Source organism: Sitophilus oryzae, unplaced genomic scaffold (assembly GCF_002938485.1).
Source record: "Sitophilus oryzae breed Bouriz unplaced genomic scaffold, Soryzae_2.0 scaffold_1058_pilon_pilon, whole genome shotgun sequence".
NCBI classification, from domain to species: Eukaryota; Metazoa; Arthropoda; class Insecta; order Coleoptera; family Curculionidae; genus Sitophilus; species Sitophilus oryzae.
The window spans coordinates 1,152,367-1,165,709 of record NW_022145680.1 but is presented as its reverse complement, the minus strand read 5'-3'; the positions used below and the strand labels follow the sequence as shown (position 1 = coordinate 1,165,709).

At 35.4% G+C, this 13,343-nt stretch overlaps 1 protein-coding gene across 2 annotated transcripts in view; it reads right to left on the bottom strand.

Annotated features, from left to right (window-relative positions):
* LOC115875978 (chymotrypsin-C-like) overlaps window positions 1–13,343 on the bottom strand; it is a 59,861-nt gene that overhangs the window by 22,630 nt on the left and 23,888 nt on the right. The window contains exons 3-5 of one of the 2 annotated variants that reach the window (XM_030891610.1): window positions 11,510–11,748; window positions 6,660–6,914; window positions 4,810–4,974 (exon numbers count right to left, since the gene is read on the bottom strand). In XM_030891610.1, the coding sequence (XP_030747470.1) occupies window positions 4,810–4,974; window positions 6,660–6,914; window positions 11,510–11,748 (659 nt within the window). The remainder of the gene's footprint in view (window positions 1–4,809; window positions 4,975–6,659; window positions 6,915–11,509; window positions 11,749–13,343) is intronic. The other variant, XM_030891619.1, reaches the window with a different exon arrangement.

The window sequence follows — 13,343 nt, the reverse complement described above, 5'->3', positions numbered from 1 at the left end:
GAAATGCGATGTCAAAAAAATTTGTCACTCAAGCTGAAACTTTGCAAGGTAATAATAAAAACAATATAATTATTAATAAAAACAGTCAGACTCGTCGATAATAGAACCCCGTCAATCAGCAGCTGTGAGAATAGTGACAGCGCGCTTATGGGCAGGTCTTTACTCAATATATTAGAGGAAAGGGTGGTAATATGGAACCCTGCTGGTAATACAGGACCCCCCCATAAATAAGGATTTAGAAACGCCATCTATGATTTGTTCACCAAAACGTGATCATTACGTTCCGAAAAGCCCACAGGAAGGTTTCTACCGCCTAGTATTTAACTGTGGTCTATTAATTCGACGTTATGCTTTGGCGTCAAAATCAAATGGTATTTGCCTCTGCTTTTCACAGCCATAAAGCGATTTGTGGTGAATTTATTCGTTGGTTTTGTTCATTAAATCTTGAAAGTGTTGCCTAATATCGAGTTTTGAAAGGTAAGCCTTTGTTTATTTAGATGTTCAAGAAAAAAAAATAAATTGATTATTAGCATGTGCTTTTTTGGAATATGGAACCCCTTGGTTGCTGTTAATATGGAATCTGGGTCCATATTATATACAAGGGTTCCATATTACATGCAGATTTATAATTGACCTGAGTGTATAAATTGGAATGGATTGTTGCAGATTACACTATGCTCCGAAGTTCATTATCCCGAAAGAAAAGGGCAAAAGGAAAACATGGGACAAACAAGCAATGGCCGAAGCTGTGGAAATGGTGCGTTCCAAGAAAATGGGCCTGAAAAAGGCTGTAAAATTGGTGCCAAAAAGGTACCAAAAAGGTGCCAAAAAGGTGCCAAAAAGCACTTTGCAAAGACTAGTTCACGACACCGAATATTCACCCGAACAAGTTGTCGAAAAAAAGTTAGGTAGAAAACCCGTTTTTTTCTACTGAAATTGAACAACAACTAGTCGAATACCTGCTGCTGATGGAAAGCAAATATTTTGGGCTTACCCGCAGAGATGTTAAAGTAATGGCCTATCAATTGGCTGTACGAAACGGAATAAAGCATCCGTTTGGGAATAAAGAAGCAGGTCGTGCTTGGCTGGATCATTTTTTAAATCGTTATAAACAAAGATTGTCTATCCTAACACCAACTGGAACATCGTATGCTCGGGCAAACAGTTTCAATAGAGAATCTGTAGCTAAATTCTTTGATATCCTCGAGATGGAATACGAAAAGAGAAAATATACGGCTGACCGCGTTTTTAACGTTGACGAATCGGGATTGTCTATAGTTCAGACCGAAATACCTAAGGTAGTTGGGTCAAAAGGGAAACGGCAGATCGGTGCGCTGACGGCTGCTGAGAGGGGATCACTAGTGACCACCATTTGTGCTATGAGTGCTTCCGGCATATTTGTTCCCCCTATGCTGATTTTCCCAAGGAAAAATATGACTGAAACTCTGATGAGAGGCGCACCTCTCGGAAGTATTGGAAAATGTCATCCATCTGGTTGGGTGCAAAGCAATTTATTCACTGATTGGTTTAGGCATTTCATAAAATACACGAAACCAACAATAGATGACCCTCTTCTACTTATCCTGGACGGACATTATAGTCATACAAGAAACATGGAAATAATAGAACTAGCTACAGCAAACTACATAACCATAGTATCCCTTCCTCCGCACTCCACCCACAAGCTGCAACCCTTAGATAAGACTTTCATGGGAGCTCTAAAAACCCACTATAGGGAAGACTACTTCCTTGCAATAGAGGAATTTTTACGGATAATGATTTTATAGCAGCTGAGCATGAAGCCGTGATGGCTGAAAGTACTACAGCTCAATCCTATCATACTAGATAAAGTCCGCCAACAACTACACATCTATGCCCTTTCAATATCAGTGAAACTGATCTGGCAGAAGCAGGTTGCAGCTCAGCGCAACCCTCGACAACCTCGAGTAACTCCTTTGTTTCCCCTGTGGTTATTGGGCCGGTACCAAAGTCAAAGAGAAAAATGTCGAATAGAGGACGAAAGGCCACTTCAGTTGCAGTAATTACAAGCTCTCCATATAAAACAGATTTGGAAAATTCGCTGTCTTCGAAACCAGGTAGCACAAAAAACATTTCGAGTCTTCAGTCTCGCGGGTTCAGCACGGATATTGTAAAGACTAGCGGTAAGCGATCAACTTTAAAACAATCTGAGAAAACGGCGCTTCAAGGAGAATTCAAGGAGAATTCAAAGAAAAAGAAAGATTTCGGAATCCTCTGATTCAGATGAATCGGTTTACGATGGCACAGTTACTTCAAGTGATATGGAAAGCTCAGTTGATAACATATCTTCCAGGACAGATGATGATGCTGAGTGCATGTTCTGCTCACAACGATTTTTGGAAGACCGGAAAGGAGAAAAATGGATCCAGTGCCTTATGTGTCAATTATGGGCACATGTTCTGTGTTCTGGTTGTGAAAAAGCCGACTGGGTCTGTGATTTTTGTCAATAAGTTTCGTTTATTTGAATTATTTTTTGTTAGTTTTGCATTTTTGAATATAGTGAATAAATATCGCTAAAATTTTAAATATATCTGGTTTATTATAGGGGGTTCCATATTATCAACTACTTTTTACAGTTAGATAGTTTGTACTATTTTATATTATTAGTTAATTATGAAAAAACTTTAAGCATTATTTAAATTCCAAAAACAAATAATAATTCTAAATATATTAGGCATACATGAGCGATATGTTTGAAAAATAATTGATGATAAATTTTTGAGTTATCGAATATAAACAAACAAGGGTTCCATATTACCACCCTTTCCTCTATATATCGATATTCATCAATAATTTCACGCTTTTCAGCGCCAGGTGTCCCGGAACTGGAACTGCTCTGTACATTTGTTTTTTAACACTAGAATGTAATCGATTTTGAAAATATGAGCTTTCAGAAAACTCTTGTATGTTTTTGCACCCGGCTCTTGGACTGTTGCACTTTGGTGAATATAAAAAGATTAATCAAAAAAGCGTTTAGTTCTCTAAAATTATAATATAGTAATAGACATATTTTAAGTTTTAATTTAAAAAAAAATGCTCTGTGAAGCTGTGTTCTTTCTAAACCTTTTTTATAAGAAATCGGAAAAATCAGAATTCAGAGGGTTCAGAACGTTCGTAAGATCATATGGCCTTACAAAGTATGATCATATATCTTCAAAATCTGCAAAAACAATGCAACTAGCTTAATAGGAATAATCGGAAATGCCTTCTTCTGGGTAACTTCATACATAAAATAACAAATACACCAAACACCTCAACTTTCATAAGAAATAAATTTATACCTAGAAGTTACATATACAGGGTCTTAGAAATAAGTGCAAGTATTTGAACTGGTAGTATATTTCGGCCCCAGGAACACGCCTAGGAGGTATTTTTTACGAAAAATTTTTTTTGAAAATTCGATTGAAGTTTTTTTTAGTTTTAAGTTAAAAAATATAATTTCTTGATAATATGACAACATAGGTAGTAGCTTAAATTTACATGAAAGAAAATCCAGAAAAAATCCAGTGGTTCTCAAAATTTTAGCAAAAAATGATGTTTTTTGGAAATTTTCAAAGTAAAATAACTCGGTTATTTTGGACTTATTTGAAAAACGGTAAAGAGAAAAAATGTTTCTTTTGATCAGGTCTACCATCCCTTAAAATACATGCACTTATTTCTAAGACACCCTGTATAAACCAAAAGATTATCATATAGATAATTTGATAAATTTGATCGTTCTCAGAGCAAAAAAAATATGTCACATTTTTATAGAAATTAAGATAACGATACAACTTTATAGACAAATGTCATTCGAGAAAAAAGAAAGCAATAATACGCTTAGTCCCAGAGATATTACAGCTTGGTTATTTTGCCGTACAAAGGAAAAACCAGAGTAGTTCACGCGTAAATGGCAAAACCTAGAGATGTACTTACGCATGGGCGACAAGCATGCATCTTGCAATGAGTATCATATGTTATAAATGTATGTATTGTAATAAAAACCTACTTAAATATTATTTTTCTTTATACAACAAAAAAATAATAGTTTAGATTTAGGTTTTATACAACCTTTAATTGGACATCCCTGGTTTTCCCGTGTTTTGTTACGCATTTTGACATTTTTATTTCGGTATTTCAGAATATGGCGATAATTCACAATATTAATAATTCAGAATTGGTACTAATATATATTTTTCTAATTACTCAACCAAAAATAACATATTTCTTTAAAAACACTAAATTGCATTTTTCTTGGCTCCAATTAAAATGGACAAAACTGGGTTTTCCCGTGTAGTCTTCAAATGATGTTGTTTTGGAATTTATGGATTTATACGTAAATGAGCCATTCATATGGATGGCCAAACATAATGAACATAGAAATCGTATTGCAGTGTACAGTAAAAGAACTTTAATAGAAAAAAGAATCACTAGCAACGACAATTTCGGGACGACCGGTATCCATCGATGCGACTATACTGTTTACTTGCCAAGGATTTAAACAATGTTTGTGTTGGCGTACTTGTCGAAATGGACACGTCGTGTGAGAACCACACTTGCCGATGTTGTTTACAAAGTGGGGACTGGTGGGGATACTTGCCAAGTACGCAAATATTGGCGTACTTGCCAAGTAGACCAGTCGTGAGAATGCGCCTTAAGTAACGTCAATATTTGGCAAATATAATAATAATAAATATAATATCTTATGTAATGTGAAAAAAATTATCCATGTCCTGTAATGGGAGGGTTTGGTTTGGAGATGTGTGGATAATTTAATTTTACGACACTTACCAGTAACAACAATATTTGTAGAAATTATGGTTGAACCACAAAAATAATTCCACTTCTTACTGCCATTTTCAAACAATCCGGCATACCATGGCCAAAGATTAGGCTTAATCGGCCAACCATGTAAAATCGAAGGAAAAATATTCAAATCAGGTATAACACCACATTCTAAAATTAATGTTATATGCTGATTAATTCTACTAAATTTCTACGGTAAAATAATTAACTACCTAATTACAGTTACTTTTACTAGCAATTCTAAGTAAACTCTACCTATTAAGGTACAATTTTATAACACTTCTTTTGCTTTTTTTAGTTAGTATACATACATACAGCCATTACTCGCTGACGAGTATTCGATACACATCAGAAGATTGTCACGCAAGACGTTTTCTTTCACGAGCTTTTCTGTGACTGAAATGCCTGATACGTGATGTTATCTGCCTACCGCACTCCGGACATTCAAAAATCTCATTGCTTTGTTGCCTCTGTACTTTTTGGTTGTCTCTGTTAACTGAGTTTACAATTCTTCTCCATTCAGTTCTATAGTGAGCTGCTTCTTCCCACTCATTGTACATGTTAATCCCCTTTAAGTTTTCGTGGAAAACGTCCTTGTACCTTTTCAGTTGTCCACCCGGCCTCCTCTTACCGTCTACAAGCTCACCGTAAAGTAAAGATTTTGGTATGCGGTTTTCTTGCATTCTGCACACGTGACCAGCCCATCTTAAACGGGATTTTGTAACCATGATTTCAATACTCTCGCAGTTAGCTTTTTCAAGGACCGATACGTTTGAGACTTGATGGAACCACTGGATTCTTAAGAGTTGTCTAAGGTGTCTCTGTTCCAACTTGTTTAATGAGTTCATGTGTCGGCGGTACGGCACCCAGGTTTCGCTCCCATATAACATGATGGGGATTATAATTGCTAGGTACACTGCAAGTTTCGTTGTTGTACTCAAGTCATGATTGTAGAAAACCCTGTCTTAATTTCCAGAATGCTTTTGAGGCGCTGCTAATCCTGTGCTGAATTTCAGAGTCGATATTGGCCTTTTCCGAAATCAAACTGCCGAGGTAATTGAATTCCGCCACATATTCCAATAGTTCTTCTCCGATTTATATAGTATTGTTGTGATCTTCCGGGGGAGTGCACATTATTTTAGTTTTGTCTATGTTTAGCTTAATGCCCAAAGCCTCGTATGCCCAGGTGTATGTGTTCAATATTTCTTGCAATTGTTGTAACGTGTTTGCAACTAGAGCGCAGTCATCAGCGTATTGAAGTTCTGTGATGAATTTTGTACGTGTTTTTGCCCTGAGTCTTTTTATGTTGAACAGACCGCCGTCGTATCTGTATCTAATGCCCAATCCTCTCTCCTGCAATTTGCTGTCCACTATAATGGAGAGCACTGCCATGAATATATTGAATAGGAGGGGCGCCAAAACACATCCCTGCCTAACTCCTGTATTTGTTAGGAATGGGTCGCTTATCCATGATGTGACACTCTTGACTTGTTGTTGTTATGGAGGCTTTTACATACACTAAGAAATTTGTTGGGTACTCCGAACTTTTTTATAATTACCCAAAGCGCACCTCTGTTCACAGAGTCGAAAGCTTTTGTTAGATCGATGAATGCAACATAAAGTTTAGACTGCTGCTCTTTTACTTTTTCCTGTAGTTGGCGGATGGAAAATATGGAATCGACGGTGCCGCGGTTGGTACGAAAGCCCGTTTGCGATTTTGGAAGGATTTTTTCTATATATGGGTGCAGGCGGTTTGACATTAGTTACAAGTTAGTAACCAGTTAGTATACGTTATTGACCAGTTACTATACGTTATTTTATTAGACATATATTACCTGCTTTACACTTCAAAACTGTTTGGCTCCATGTTCCATTGTCACGACAAACCAATTTCTGTTTAGACTTATTATCAGAACTTAAGTAAAACGTATTACATCTAACCTCAACAGTTGTTCCTACCGGTAAGTATTCATTACAGGGCATTATACTGATTTTTGTACCATATTTGATGTAACACGTTGTTATATAACTGTTATCAAATATATTAGGACAGCTATTGTTCTTTTGAACTAAAATGTAATAAAGGTGAACTAAAACTTTATTTTTTCAAACAAAAACGAGATTTGGTAAGTTATTTGGTTGGCATGTATAACATGAATCGGGACTGATAAACGGATTCAATTAGTTTCGGCCAATGCCTGTTTTACTGGAAATGATTACAACTTTTAAAGTACCCTCCGTATGTTTTGCTTTATTTGATAGAAAATGACATTCTGAAGAGAATACCATATCATATCAATCATGTCATTGTTTTATATCTAATTATATGATGTTTTTTGTAATATTTTATTAGATATCAATTTAAACTTAAACTAAATATTACTCTCACATACACATAGGCATAGAAAAGAAACAGAAGTTTGGATTTATTTTTAGAATCCTTAAAAAGACAATATATTTGTTTTTACTAAACAATAACTTTAATTTTATTTGACCCAGATACAACAAAAAATAACTTATCCACGAATCATTAAAAAAACGAAATAGTTACTGCAATTTTTACAAGTTTTTGTATTTTTTTTTCAAACGGATGGTATTTATAATCATCCTACGCGTCAAAGGGATGATCGCGGCTGATGTTCTAACCATAGGGGGTGAGAGTGATTGGAAAAATGACGAAAGGCTAATACGCCTATAAAACAATGTACATAATTCGTGAGAAGTGAGGTAAAGGCAAATTCGATGAATTTTCAAATACCTAGCGTTAACGTCTAGTAGGTCGGATTCTTTTTTGATTTCGCCAAATTGTCAGTTATGTGTTTTATATGTGAAAAAACTTTTGCCAACCAGTCTTCTCATAATAGACATACATAGTAGCACCGTATATAAAACTGAGAGTATTAAAGACTGTACATAAGGCTCAGTACATAAAGTTGATGAGTTTTATGTACGCTCTCAGCAGAGTATATTGCAGGATTAGATTGATCCCAGGGGTTCAACTTGGGTCCTTTACTTTTAATTAGCAGATGTTAAAGCTAGCCATTATTTATTTTTTGCAGATGATCTCAAAATTTTCGCCACTGTCCACGACTCTGGTGACTATGACAGAATTCAAGAGGATCTGGATAGTATATATCTTCTGGAACGTGTGCAGAGACTGGGAAGAGACTGGAATATATGACTTTAATAATTCTAATAGGAAATTGATAAGTCGATATAGTATGGATACCTTAAAACTAAGGAGTATGACCACAAATATTTTCAAATTAATCAATAATGATGATAATGATGATCAGGATTCTGTAGGTTATTTAATAATCTAGGTTATTTTTCTAAATCTAGGTTATTTTTTAGATGTTGATCTGCCAATCGCTAATACATAACATGGCTAATAACTGTAGGATCAATTGATTTTTCTTTTTTTTGCATTTTCAGATTAAAATGCCAAAGACTACAAAAAATAATACGTATAACAAAAATTATTACACAGAATAAGATATTCAGCTTGTTTTTTCGCTCGAAATCGTCAGGGTGGTCACATGGTCTGAGATTTAGACGCTTCTTTTTCACTGATTTTAACGAGAATTACTGTGATAGAGCTAAGGGGTAAGTCTAAATTAATATAGAGGTATGTAGTTGGTTTCAAAGCGGTGATAGTTTATTTAGCGCCACTTGCCACGAGCTGCTTTGCCTTTAGTGCATGAAATATAATTATAGGTTTGGTTAACATGCCGCCTGAACCGGGGAGGGGGTTGACCGTCCGGGACTTAAATCGTAAGAATATTACGAGTAAATAATTAAGAACACAAAGCAGAAATTTATTAAATTCTTTACATCAATTAACTCCAAGAAATAAGGAGCTTGTTCTAGAAGCAATTAATGAAATACCAAGAGCTGCTAAATATTAATAGATTTAGGAAGAAAAGTATGGGCAGCACGTCTAAGACTTAGAATTTTCAAAGAATGTTATAGGTCCATATGCAATTATCATTTAATCAGCAGAGAAAAATGTAACCGGGCACTCAGATTTGTCAAAGATACTATATCAAATAAAAGTGGAAGGTATAACGAATATCACCAAAAAAAGATTCAATAAGGTAGTAGTAGCTTTCAGTACCTATCAGCAGACAAATAATTTACTTAGAAATAACCAATTACAGCAGAAATCTCTAATAGCATATATTTTACAAAGATTATCTTCTAAAGGCATTATAAGAGATGTAGAACACTTAATTTTGGAAAAGGATGTTGTACAAGAAAGCTATAGTATGAGAGAAATAATTGAGGTCAAAATACTAGATAAAAAATCAGTGAAGGTAAAATAGTTTATAAACCACCATATAGAGTAATGTTATCATTTGAGGGTAAAACTACAAAAAAAAACTTTTTGGACTAAATTATCCACTTCATACATACATAAGGCCTGTTATACAGTGTTACAATTGTTTATGCTATGAACATTCAAAGAACCAATATCGTAATAAAACAAGATGTTACAAATGTGGAAAAGGATATATGATAAAAGACTGTGAAGAGAATTATAAGTGCTACCATTGCAGCCACATCATGAGGCTGCAAAGAGCATAAGAGGCAAAAGAACATAAATACGTTAATGGCAGAGCAGAAGCTTTTGACACAGGACAGATGTGCCCATCTGATAAACAAAAAAATAAAAGAACACAGGGCTATAGAGTTAATATCGAAGAATTTCCAGTACTGTTCTCTCAAAGAGCAAGCACACTACATATGAAAGTAGACAGCGGCGTAGCGTAGTGTAATATGATGGTAGACCATCCTATATATAATATTGTAATATGATGGTGACTTTATAAAAGTATTACAGTAGCGTCAATACAAGGGTATGTAAAAATTCGGATGCCATATGTCCCTAAAAATTCATTTTCTTCACTCGCATTTGAATCTTTTTTTCCGAAAAAATTGGTGAAGTCAGTGATGAACAAAGAGAGAGATTTCGCCAAGGATCTTTTATGATGGGCGATTATTGCTGGTTTTTAAAACGAGAGGATCCGACGTAAGTTATGCAAGGTAAATTATGATTATTAACCATTATTAGCCTACATTAGATATCTGCAGAATAAGACGTATACACAAATATGTGATTCTCTTTTATATTTATCCTTATTTTTAAAATGCAAATAAGGAATCAGATTTATATAATATTTTTTACTCCTTTTATTTTCACTCGTTTTATTTTCATTACTAGTCCTGTTTCATTTACTTCATAAGTCTGATATGTATTTATGTCATTTTTATAAAAATATTTTTGTTGTCTTTTTTTGTTTCCAGGTTTTGTGTAGTAGAATGAACCTTAAAGATTTATTGTGTCCCCCTTTCTAGAGTATATAGTCTACAACTCATCATACACGGGGATCTTTCTGTTGTAGGGGGGACAGAGTATTTCCCATCCTCCGATGGGGAACCGATGACAAGTGGGCATCTACCTCCTACGAGGGTATACATCCTTCCACGGTTGGGGTTTAGCCCTCTGTGTCCTTCACAGTCGAGGAGCTTGTCTACGGCTGAGGTACCTGTGAGGTGGAGGCTGGAGGATCTGCCTCCATTTTCTCCACCTCTTTAAACTGGTAACTCCTTAGACCTGATACCGGTGTTCTCCCGAATCTATAATAGAGGATATATCCCTCTTCCTTTATTACCTCTTTGGATTTGAGGTCAATTACACCGCAAGGGTTAGTCAGTCCACTTTTACAGAGTCCCGCATGTAGAAGTAAGGGAGACAAGAATACAATGGGGTGCCCTCTGGTGCCCTAAGGTTGAAAAAAAAATCATCGGATTCAGGTTTTTGGTGAAGTTGTCTCCTCTTGGTCCGGGCGTTTCCCCCCCCCCCCACACCCTCTGCCCGTGATACATGACCACAAACAGTAGAGGGCCCTGGTATGAAGGACAGGGTAGTCCCATCCGGCATCGTTATACGTCTTGGTGCAATTTCCTGGCCACGACAACAGGGATAAGATAATGAGATGCTCCTTAAACCCAGCCAAAGTGCCAGAGGGGAAACGACAATGTCTGGAGGAAGTATTTTTTAAAGTCTCCCGTTGTTATGTTCCTGTTATCCAGGTATTTAGTTTACTGCCCCTGAACGGTAAGAAAACATTTATTTATTTACAACTTTCTGTAAGTCAATTTATTATTTCTACGTTACTAAGCGTGAGTTACGTGAGTACTGCATATTTATAACTTAAATGATTTATGTTGATACAGTAAAGTTAATATTTTTATCTCTCTTTAGTTGGTTTGATTTACATATTTGCATTGTTTTAAAGTTCAAATATATTTTGAGCAAAAAATTTTCTTGTATTATTTCCTACTAGATAGAATAAAGAAGGCTGAACAAGTGGGCCCCTTTTTAAATTTAATATAACCTGATAGGAAGCACATCCTTAAAAAACGGTAGGCGCCATGCAGAAAATTAGTTCTTTAGGCAGCCACAATGGCATATTCTCTTTCCACGGTTTATCATTGACTCGACAATGCTCTTTAAATGTATTATTTTATTATTCTAACTACTCGCATATATACGAGAGTGTGCACAGAGACGCAAACTCCTAAAAATATAGAAAATTGTGCAGCTGGGTAGTAAAGAAAACTTATTACTGAGCAAGCATTGCAAGAACTATCTGATTTATTTTAACATAGCACCACTTACGTAGCAGCATCCTACAAATAAGTGCAGATTCATCTAAACCATTCAGACAATCGTAGACACCGTCGCAAAGTTTCCATGGAGCAATACATTTGCCATCGATGCATTTATAGTAATTACTTCTACATTCGAAGTTCTTGCAAACAGTTGGGTCCTCATCAACACCATTACGGCATTGCTGTATTCCATCACAAATATACTCGATCGGAATATTTTTTGACGAACATTTAAATATGTTCTCGCTAAAAAAGAAGTTTTTAGAAAGAGAGGTTCATAAATAATGATAATATATGGCGGCAATTTTTTTATTACGTGAATATGTAAAAATATTCTTTTATTTCTGGTTCTGTCCAGTTCAGTGAGAAACAGCAGACATTAATAAACTAACGCAAATTTCCCAAAAATGCTTAAGAATATTTATGTAACCGTGTCATAAATTTGACATTTTCACTTTTTTAGATGTGTTCGTGTTTTTCTATATTAGACGCATCTTTTCAAGAGAAACCACACATGTCCAACCCATATAATGCCTTTAGAGCTGGTTAAAAATATTTATTTATTTGAGAAACCCCACAAGTCCTGAACATGTGGTGTTTCTCAAATAAACGTTTCCAGCAGGCGCTGACCAATGACATGCGTTGCGTGTTGTATAGCAAACTACGCAAATTCAATTTTAGTTTTGACAATGTCGTCGTCCAAGGAGGAAGTTATTCTAAAAAAGCGCCAAAAGGGACTAAAACAAGCTGTTTATAAAAATGAAGTGATTAAAAGTGCACGAGTACAGGGCAAAGAATATCTGAATTATAAAGGCGTCAAAGTAAATCAACGGACAATGGGTGAGCCATGCCGTTAAGATAACTAACCTTATTTTTTGTCGATCAAAATTTCACTATGGACATTTTTCACTTTTAGGTGTAGGTCACGCTGTTTTCTAAAAATTCCCGAAGGTGATCGACTAGAGATTTTTGATAAGTTTATTATTTATTCTCTAAAGATGAAGAATAAACAAGATGCATATTTACAAGCTTTAACTGAGTGTTCACAAATTTCAAGAAAACGACCTATAGTAGGTGAAAATAATGCAAAACCAAAAGGTAAATCATATAAATACTGCGTATCTTACAATTCAGGAAAGTATAGTGTCTGTAAAACCACTTTTGTTAGTATTCAGTGGATCACATTAGATTGCGTTCGACGCCTGGCTAACTTGTCTTTGGGAAAATCCCCTCACGATAGAAGAGGTAAAAATACCCCAGGGAATGCAAAACCAAAAGGGCTAGTCAGGCAAATAGAAGAACATATTCTTTCATTTCCCGTTAAAAACTCACATTATGGCAGCCGTGACTAGCACTACCTTAGTGAAAAATTATATATCAGGAAAATGTATGAATTATTTATCACAAACAATCCCGAATCATCTGTGAAGTACAGCTTTTATCCGAAAGATATTCAAGGAACGTTTTAGCTTGTCTTTCGGTAGACCACAGGTTAATACCTGCTACACCTGTGAGGAATAATAATAAGATTATATTATAATATAATTAGATCCAATCTTATTATCTATAGATAATAAGATTGGATCTAAGGCTCTAAACGTGTAGCTGTGGCAGAGAAAATTGTCCACCAATGAAGAGCGAAAAAATTCTATAGCAAGATGAAGTCCATTCAAGAGTTATGCCAAACAGATTCCACGGTTGGAGCAATTTGCGTTGATTACATGGAAAATCTTACCCTACCTGTTATTCCAGTTCAAGACACATTTTACCTACATCAACTAAGTGTCAATGTTTTCAATATTCATGACCTTAAAAGTGGAACAACTATGTTTTATGTATAC